At 59.2% G+C, this 10033-nt stretch overlaps 1 protein-coding gene across 1 annotated transcript; it reads left to right on the forward strand.

Annotated features, from left to right (window-relative positions):
* The first annotated feature begins 909 nt into the window (after window positions 1–909).
* PRDM13 (PR/SET domain 13) lies at window positions 910–7675 on the forward strand. The gene is made up of 4 exons (XM_040551000.1): window positions 910–1050; window positions 2543–2674; window positions 2773–2893; window positions 5531–7675. The coding sequence occupies exons 1-4, from the start codon at window positions 910–912 to the stop codon at window positions 7027–7029; spliced, it is 1893 nt and encodes a 630-aa protein (XP_040406934.1). The 3' UTR covers window positions 7030–7675.
* The last annotated feature ends 2358 nt before the right edge of the window (window positions 7676–10033 follow it).

Below are 10033 nucleotides of genomic sequence, written 5' to 3' on the forward strand. Positions count from 1 at the left end.
GCTTCCCCGCAGCTCGCAGATGCGGCGGTGTGTGTTTTACTACAGCGGCTGATATTTTGCGCTGTTCGTCCTCCTTCAGGATCAAAGCCCTTCTAAATAGATTACTGGCCTGAAACCAAGCCACTGAAATGGTAATATGGTCGTTCCTAAAAAAAAAAAAAAAAAAAAAAAAAAAAAAGTGTAGGTATTTTCTGGTGTTTTCCCATCAAGTACCTGCCCAATTTCTGTATGGCACACGCCAGGAATCAATAGAAGTTAACAAGTCCTCAAAACATTCCCCATCTCTTTGTTTAATCTCCTTTACAATAAAGCCAAGGGAAGAGAATTAAAAATCTTTGAAGTATATTAAACCTCAAAAGGCTCAGCCAAGTAGACTTAAAATAGTCACTTATTTTCCAAAACTGGTTTGTCGAGGAACAATAAAAGGAAGCAAAATTTATGGAGAAATTATACAGTGGATTTGTCACTTAAAATATCGTAACTGTCTCGGGGACAATACCCCATGCTGAGGATTAATGGTCCCTCCAGACCTTTGATTCACCAGCGCCTTTTCTTTGCCCTTGACAAATTGGATTTTTAGGAATGGGAAGGTCGCCTGGCCCATTGTTTGCCGGCCATTCACAGCGCTTGATTATGCAGGAGGGTTAGGGAAAGGCTCCATGTGACCCTCTCGGATGGGACTCTGCAGCTGCTCGAGGAGCCCAACTCTCTCACCAAACTCTGCGCCCCAGAGCATCCCCCTGCCACGGGGTACCCCTCCTGCGCCCATTGAAAAGCCGCCGTGCGCGCCCGGCCGCGTCACTCTGCGGGCGGAGATACGCCTGTGCTCACCCTCCTCGCCGCCTGGCTCTGTCACTCCGGCCCCCTTAAGCAGTTTGGGTTCCCGACCGCTCGCACCCAGAGGCAGCGATGCAAACGAGCAGGGCTCCGGCCATCAGCGTGAGCGCGGAGAGCTGCATCCCCGCCGGGCTGCGCCTGGGTCCCGTGCCGGGCATCTTCAAACTGGGCAAGTACCTGTCAGACCGCAGGGAGCCAGGACCCAAAAAAAAGGTATTTTCCTACGGTCTCCGCTGCAGCGCTGGACCTTGCTTTTCCGTTGACTCAGGGGAAGCCGGCTTGGGAGAAGAGGCTGCCTGTCCCCCTCCCTGTTCGATCCTCCCTTGCCAGAGTGAGCCAGGACGAGACAGGGGCGCCTTCCTAGAGCGTCCCGAGATTTCTCCTTGCCGCTTTGGCGAGCCACCAAAAGCCTCTCCCCCGCTTGCCGGCGACGGGGCCCCGTTAGCCCGGCTGGCTCTCCCGGAGGAGCGCACCCCCGTGCCTTGGACAGCGACTTGGGGGGACGCTCGGGGGCCGCCGGTGCCCGCTGCCCGGTTGCCGGTGCCCGCTGCCCGTGCCCGGTTCGCGGTTGCCGGTGCCCGGTGCCTGGTGCCCGGTTGCCGGTGCCCGGTGCCCGGTGCCCGAGGGCGCTGCTCCCGCCGCCGCTCTCCTTCGCAGCCCACGTCCGCCCCCGTACCGGGGGGCTCCGCTCTCCGGGGCACCGTCCCCATCCCTCCCCGCGGGGACAGCCTGCCGGGGACGGCCCCCCCGCCGCCCTGCCGGCCGCACGGGCCAGGATTTGTCACGGTTTGCTCCCGGAGCTCCGGCGGCAGCGGCTGTCGGGGCTGTCGCATCCCCTCCCCGGTTCGTGCCCGAGCGGCAGACGGACAGATTTATTTCCAGGCTGGGCTCTGGGCCCCCCTCCTGCGGGCGCTGCTCCCCGATAACCCTCGCAGCCCCGGCTGGAGGGGGTGACACCGGCAGCCCCCGGCTCCGGGCTCGGGCCGCATCCGAAGGAGCGAGGAGGAGGCTTTGGAGGACGCTCGCCCCGTCCAGCAGGCATCCAGGAGGCTGCGGGGGCCAGCGGCCAACCGAACCCCTCTTCCACCCCCCGGGCAGCCGCGGCTCGCGCGTTCCGCTCGGATTTTTAATGCCCTTTAATTGTTTTTAAACGCTCTGCCAGCCCACTCAAATTTATTTCTCATCTGGCTCCCTCGGTTTCTCGCTTTAGACCGCTTTGTTCCAATGACTTTTATTGCACGGTCATTCAGAGAATGGGCACTTCATTTTCTCTTTGTATGGGTAAGCAGATTATGAAGTATGGGTCTGCAGGGACTTCGTAGCTAAGCAGGATCCTCTCCCCTCGCCCTTTTCCCCCTCCGGGCCCCGGCTCCCGACGAGCCGTGCATTTCGCAACCGACCCGGGGCCGCACAAACCCTTCCAAAAATTCGGCTACCAGCACCTTACCGGGCATTTAACGCAGCGGCAAGGTGCTTTGGGGTGTTCCCCAGGTCTCCAGCAAGGCGCTGCCCACGGGTGGGCGAGCACGGGGGGGCGAAGCGGCGGAAAATCGGTGCCCCCCGACGGGGGCAGCCCCCGGGTGGAGGGGGCAGGCCGGCCGGGCAGGAGGGCAGGGGCTCGGGCAGCTTTTATTTTTTATTTTTTTTTGCTTTCTTTTCTCCTCGCCTCGCGTGGAAATGACAGCCGGTGCCGCCTGTCTTCCAGGTGCGGATGGTGAGAGGGGAATTAGTGGATGAAGCCGGGAGCTCAGCTCTGGAGTGGATAGGGTTAATCCGGGCCGCCCGAAACGCCCAAGAGCAGACACTGGAGGCTATTTCGGATCTGCCAGGAGGACAGGTACCCCCCTCGCGGCTCCGGGCCGGCCTGGCACCGCTCTCCTCCCCCCGCGTCCCCTCTCAAGGCTCCTGAAGAAGTGTCCTTTCCCCCCCCCCCAGATTTTCTACCGGGCTCTGCGCGATGTCCAGCCGGGAGAGGAGCTCACCGTCTGGTACTCCAACCCCCTGGCTCAGTGGTTCGACATCCCCGTCACGGCCACCCCGACGCACGACGAGAAAGGTACTACTGTCGCGACACCGGGTCCCCCCCGCCGCCGCGTTTTCACCCCCGTGTGCCTGCCACCCGTTAAAACAAGGCGCTGCCTGGTTCTTTTTAAAGGGCGATGTTTGGACGTGGTAGCGTATGGAAGGGTCCCCGTCCCTTGAGCCGCTCCGGCATCGGCCCAATTTAATGATCTTTTGGTTGACAAACGGAATTTTATCAAACAACGCTAGCGTTGTTGTGCGAGACGGAGAATTGTTTTTGTGGGTTTTGAAAATTCCGCTTTCCCCTCGTGGGTTCCTCGGTCAGAGCTTCCGACACACAATCCCAAGTTATAACGTGGGCAGATGCACACAGGCAGGTCAGAACGGGTACTGGCCAGCTTGAGTCAATTAGGGTAAAAATAAAGTCGGCGTCAAATTCAACTCAAATAAACGCGCCCGAGGATATCAGGCTGGGAGGACATCCGTCTCGGCTCGCTTGTTTCAATCCGCGAGCTGCTTCTCAGCTGGAATTACACCCTCGCCTTTACGATGTTAAAGAAACGATAACGCGGCGACAGATGAAAAGGGGGGAAAGAAAACGAAAAACTTCGATGCTCCTCTTTTGGACTCGCCCGGCGGTGGGCACCGGGGGCTTCCCGTGCTCATCCCCGAGCCCCGTCGGAGCCGGAGAGGGTCTGAGCCCACCTCGCCCCCCGGCTGAGCTTTGCGAGGGTCATCGGGATCCGGCCCGGAGGGCACCGGAGGATGATGCTGAAGCTCCGGGAGGGGACAGCTGGCTTCCCGTGGGACACCTGCGATGCACAAGAGCCCACGTCCCTCCTTGTGCTGAAGCCGGAGATGGAGAAGAAAGTCGTGGCCACGGTTCTGCTCCCTCTATCGAGAGCCCTGGGGCTGAGGAGGGTCGCAGCCGGGCTCGGGGGAACGAGGGCAGCGCAGCTCCGGCCTGCCAGGGGCACCCTGCGGGCGGCATCGTCCTGCCGGCGGGCAGGCGCCGGTAAACTGCAAACCGGCCCCGGTCTGCGGCCCCGCCGGCTCCAGAGCAAGCAGCACGGCTCGGAACAGGTGCATGGAAATGCCCGAACACAGCTGGAAGGACGGCACGCTGGAAGAAATCGAGGGGAAGAAATTCCGATTTAAAAAAACAAAATCAAAACCCCTTGAAATCTTGAACAAACGTGTTCGAATTGATTTTAACACAACGACAAAGGTGCTTTTCTTTTATTTTTTCTATTTTTTTCTTTTTTTTTTTTTTCTATTTTTATTTTTTTATCTATTTTTTTTCCATTTTTTTTCGTTTGTTTGCATTTTTCCTGCCCCGGGCTGGGGACGGCGGACGGATGCGCACTGCCAGGGGTCTCTCCGGGGCCGCCTCCCCGCTTCGCAGCGCCAAGGCAGCGGCATCGGTGCCGCGGCTCAGCCTCCAGCTGGCGCCTCCTCCCCGCCCGGCCCGAGCCAACCTCAGCCCCCCGCTACCTGCAGGCTGCCTACACGGCTCCCACGGCACGGAGCAGCGAGGGACAGCTAAGCCCGGTGTCATTCCAGGCTGTCCCCGCCTGTCCCCCAGGACCCCCGGTGGCCGTGCCCTTGGCGCTTGCCCGGGGACCCCGCGAAGCCCTCGTGTCCGGAGCTGTCCCTCGGTCTGGCTCGGCGTCTGTCCTCCCGTCCGTCGGGTTGGGGCGGCACGGCAGGGGAGAGCACCAGGTGGTGACATGCGGGGCGGGCAACAGCTTTTAGGGACCGAGATGGCGTTGGGAATGTGTGCTTGGGTGGTTTAGGGACAGGGATGAGGGAGGGAGAGGGACAGAGAGGGAAAAATAGATATAGAGGGGAATAGAGAAGTGGGAAAAGGAGAAAAGGGGAAAGTGAAAGGTGGGGAGAGAGAGAGAGAAGGAAGGAAGGAAGGAGAAAGAGAGAGAAAGAAGGAAAGAGAGAAGAGAGAGAGAGAGAAAGAGAGAGAGAGAAAGAGAGAGAGAGAAAGAGAGAGAGAGAAAGAAAGAAAGAAAGAAACGTATGGAAGAAAGAAATGACAGAAAGAAGGAAAGAAAGTAAGAAAGAAAAAGAAATGTCAGAAAGAATGTCAGAAAGAAAGAAAGAGGGAAAGAAAAAAAGAAGAAAGAAACGACAGAAACGACAGAAAGAAACGACCGAAACTAGAAACGACAGGAAGAAACGACAGAAACGACAGGAAGAAACGACAGAGAGGCAGCGAGCGAGGCACCCGGCCCCGCAGCGAGCCCCCGGCCGGTGCCTGCCGCCCCCCGGTGCCGCTCCCGGGCAGCTCCGTGCCGGACGGGACCCGCGGCTCCCCGGCACCGGGCCCGGCCGCGGCCACCGAGCTCGGTTCCGCCTGGCGCAGTGCTGAGGGCACAAAGGGCATTGTCCTCTGCAAGGGAACGATTACATATGGCCCATCCATATCGGATATTGTCTCGGCGCCTAATGAGGGGCTCACGATCATTACGTTGGCCTTTGTTCGGCGCAGCCGACTCCCTGACATACGCTACCTCTTGTGCAAACGCCAACAGATGGGCCCCCCGACAGACGACCCGCGGCAGCAGCTGCTCCCCCCGGGCCGGGGCCGGGGCCGTGCGGGGCGGGGGTTGCGGGGTTGCGGGGTGCCGCTGACGGTCCGCTCCGCTTGCCTCCGCAGGGGAGGAGCGGTACATCTGTTGGTACTGCTGGAGGACCTTCAAGTACCCCAACAGCCTCAAGGCCCACGTCCACTTCCACTGCGCGCTGAGCCACGGCCGGCCCTTCCTCCACCACGACCACGGCCGGCCCGCCGCCGCCTCCTTCGGCCTCTCGGCCAAGGCGGCCGCCGAGCTGCCGGCCGCGGCCCCCCGGGGCCCGGCTCTCCCCGGCTGCGGCCCGCGGGACGCCCTCAAGCGGGAAGCCGCCGCCTCCCCGCCGCCTCCGGCCAAGCCGGGGCCGCCCCGTCGGGGGGCGGGCAAGGAGGAGCAGGAGCGCGCCCTGGACATGAGCCTGGGCGCGGCCCGCGGCCCGGGCCCGCTGCCGGGGCTGGGGGGGGGTCCCGGGCTGGCGCTGTGCCCCGGGGCCCGCTCGGCTTTCCGCCCCGCCGGGCCGCTGCGGGACGAGGCGCGGGGGGCCGCCGCCGCCGCCGCCGCCCTGGGCTTCTCCAAGCTGCTGGGGGGGCTGAAGGCGGGGCGCGCCGCCGTCGAGGCGCCGCCCAAGTGCGAGGCCGGGCCTCCCCCGGCGGCCTCGGTGGGGGCGGCCGTGGGGCTGCCGTGCGGCGGCGGGGGGCTGCGGGCCCTGCCGCTGCTCTCGCCGCTGGACGAGGCGTCGGCTTTCCGGCAGGTGGAGCGGGGGCTGCCCGCCGCCGCGGCCCTGCCCCCCGGCCGCTACCCGGCGCTGCCCGGCGGCGCGCTGGAGCGCTTCGCCCTGCCGCCGCCCTTCGACGGGCTGAAGGCGTACGCGGGCGAGTGCGGGCTGCCGGTGATGCCGCTGACCGTCTACAACGGGGAGCTGCTGTACGGAGCCGCCGCGCCCTACTACCCGCTCAAGCTGCACCTCGGCGGGCTGCTCAAGTACCCCGAGGCCGTGTCGTACTTCGGGGGGCCGGCGGCCGGGCTGCACGCCGCCGAGCTGGGCTCGCTGGCCGGCATCGACCGGGAGATCGCCATGCACACGCAGCAGCTCTCCGAGCTGGCGGCCGAGAAGGGGCGAGGGCGGCTGGAGGCGCTGCCGGGGGGCGCGGCGGGGGGCGCCGTCGGGAAGCCCAAAAGCGGGCACCTGTGCCTGTACTGCGGCAAGCTGTACTCCCGCAAGTACGGGCTCAAGATCCACATGCGGACTCACACGGGCTACAAGCCGCTCAAGTGCAAGGTGTGCCTGCGGCCCTTCGGGGACCCCAGCAACCTCAACAAGCACATCCGCCTGCACGCCGAGGGCAACACGCCCTACCGCTGCGAGTACTGCGGCAAGGTGCTGGTGCGGCGCCGCGACCTCGAGCGGCACGTCAAGTCCCGGCACCCGGGGCAGAGCCTCGGCAAGGCGGCCGAGGACAAGAGTGACTCTGGCTACGCTCACCCCGAGCCGGAGCAAAAGACTGACAACGACAGCGACGTCGACGTCTGCTTCACCGACGACCAGAGCGACCCCGAGAGCGGCGGCGGGCACCGGCAGCAGTGAGCCCCGCTGAGCCCCCGGCCCCCACGGGGCCGTCCCGGGGGAGGGAGTCCCGGGGGTGGCGGGGGGAGACGGGCCCCGAGCCCCCCGGTGGCAGCGGGGCAGCGACGGGGAGCGCCCGACCCGTCCCGTCCCGACCCGTCCCGTCCCGTCCCGTCGGACACCGTCCCGGGGCCGGGAGGGGGGCCCGGGCGGTGGCCCTCGTATGCTCGTATGGCGTGTCGAGGAACCTGTGCCTTCTGGAAGCGACTCTTTGCTATGTGCTCTCCTCTCTCCTAGCGGCCCGAGCCGGGGGGCTCCGCGCCAGCCCCGGCTCTGCGAGAGCTTCTGGCATCCGTGCGCTTTGTTGGACACCCCAGAGGTGTTTGCTCGGTCCTAATAAAGCGATGCCGACAGCTTTTCGGAAAAGAGGAGAAAAAAAAAAAAGCCCCGAGGAAGTTCGGGTACGGTAACAAGCAGGTGCACCATTTGATCGAGTTGCAATTATTTATAACAGATAATATTTGAGTAACAAATGTAACATAAATATTGAAAAGCATGAGTCTAAAAGCACGCACTATATCATTTTAAAGGAAACACACTCGCTGTTTGGTAGAATACAAATGTGGTGTATGTTTGTTTTCTAATGAATGATGTACAGTGGATACAGTATTTTGGTCTTGGTTCCAGTTTGTCATGCGATTTTTTTTTTAAAAAAATAAAGTTACTGACAAACTACCATTTGCCTAGTGGTTCGCTGGGTGCTGTCAGCAAGAGCTTGCTTTTCCACGTAGAGCTCAGATCCTGCTGTGTGCAGTGCCTTTGGATCACGCTTTAAAGTGCTTGCCCCTGAGTATTTTCTCTGTGTTTTCTTCCTCTCGCTCGGGAAAAAAAACCGAGCAAATAAAACCCAATTCGTATGCTGACGATTTTCGGAAAACATTAGTTTCTGAGCAGGGCCAGTGCAGGGACGTGAGAGGCTGGGCTTTGCTTTATCTGTTCCTGTTCTGCTGCAAGTGCTCCCCGGCAGGACCGCTGCAAGTGCAACTGTCTGAGGGAAACACCACCTTGTGTTTTCCTTGGAATGGAAATCCTAAAGTACGTTCAACCGAAAAAAACTCGGAAAAATAACCTCTTTCCCCTGGAAAGTCCCCCAGGTCCCCACGCAAAACGGTGAGGTGCTGTGGAGCTTGGCGGGGCAGCCTCGCAGCTCTGCCACCCCAGTCCGGCTGCTGCTTTCCGGGGGATCTTGACCTCGGAGGCGTCCCAGGAGATGGGAGAGCCGCATGAATTGTGATTTTGGGGAGCCCACGACCCCCGTCAGATGGTAAGATGAACCATTCCCATTGAGTCGGGGGGTAAGGGCTCCCAGGGTTAGGCTCCCTTTCAGTCTGGGTTGAGGAGCCGCAACGTAAAACACAAATTGCTTCCAGCATCCGAGAGAATCTCGGATACATCGGACCTGCCTTTTGCTCACCGAAAGCCAAACATGCATGACAGTAGTAGGAAACGGAAATTCCAATGCCAGGCTTGGATTTCCTATAAAGGCTTGATTTAGATTCAAAAACTGAAGGATTTAGTTTTCTTTTTTTTTTTTTTTCCTGGGCTAGTGCACCAAATACCCACCCACTCAATTCGCTTTTATCCCAGGACACAGATGTATGTTTCTGCCGTGAAAATAAATGGACCAGACCTGCCCGGGGCCCCAGGAGGAGGGCAGGATCTCGCCCCTACCTCCGCTGGAGCCCGCAAGCCCCGTGTCACCTCTAGCACCGGCAGCGGGACCCCGACTTTAGCCGTCCCCCTCTTTATTTACTTATTTATTTCAATATTTAGCTGCCGGGGCCCCCAGAGAAGCCTGCCGTGCAGGTGCTGCCGGGGAGAGGTGCGTGACGTCACGTACCCTGTGACGTCATGGCCGTGGCGTCAGAGCCGGGCCGGGCTCCCAGCAGCGCGGGGCCGCCTCCCAAATTCTTGCGGCTCCCCCGTGGGTGCTCACGGGCGGCAGCGCAGGAGAAGCCGCCCGGGAGCCTGCAGAGGGGGAGGCTGCGACGGGGTGGTTCCCCCGGCCTCCGGTTGCCCCCCGGAGGGAAACGTGGGTCTGCGAGGAGGTGGGAAAATGCAGGCGGCCCAAGGAGCCAGGAAAAAAGAGCAACTGGGTTTATTTCCCGGGTTTGTAATTATTTGTTGCTACAGTACACCTTCTGCACCTTATAATGTGGAGAGAATAATTAACCACGTTTACAGAAAAAGAAATAAAGAATCTTTCTCGCTGAGAAAAACATGATGTTTTGATCCATTTGATTTCTTCTTTGTAAAGAGGAAAGTACATGTGGAAAGAATGGCAGCAGGGCTGAAGAAGAATTATCCTTTAAACGTCACTCCTTGACAGATTTGTTTCCTCAAGGGCCACAGAGACTAAATGCAGGGGTTCTGTGTTTTATTTTCTATGGGAGAACTCAAAGGTTATCTGAGTAAAATTGAACAAAGAATAATGAAAAGCTGCATTTTTCAAGTGAAGTATAGAACATTATGTGCTGGCTGGAAATCAAGAGCAGTGCGGAATACCCTGGGATGGCTTTTGGACGTTGTTAGAAACCAGTCTAAACGTTCTGGAAATCTATCTTTCAGTTTCCAAATAATTCATTCTAAGCCTCGGGTATTCTTGCAGAAAAAAAAATGATTTCGTTAAACATTTATTTTATTTTATTTTATTTTATTTTATTTTATTTTATTTTATTTTAAACTGTTTTAGTGACTTTTTGACTTGCCTTATATTAGTCCATAAATGGAAACTGCAACAAGAAGTCCGGGTGAATCTGGAAGGAGGAGCCTGAGCAATGCCAAGAAGCAGACTGTAAGGTTCTTGGAGGTGATCGTAGTCTCCAGTCGATCTTGTTTTTGCTATGAAACCCTGCTATATAACTTAATAGTTAATGCTGCAGTTACTTAATAACTGTCGTGTCTATAGCCTGAGGGTGCAGATGGCTGAGATGTAGGGCTGGGTCTTACAGAGCAGAAATCTAGC

This window comes from Cygnus olor, chromosome 3 (genome assembly GCF_009769625.2).
Source record: "Cygnus olor isolate bCygOlo1 chromosome 3, bCygOlo1.pri.v2, whole genome shotgun sequence".
NCBI classification, from domain to species: Eukaryota; Metazoa; Chordata; class Aves; order Anseriformes; family Anatidae; genus Cygnus; species Cygnus olor.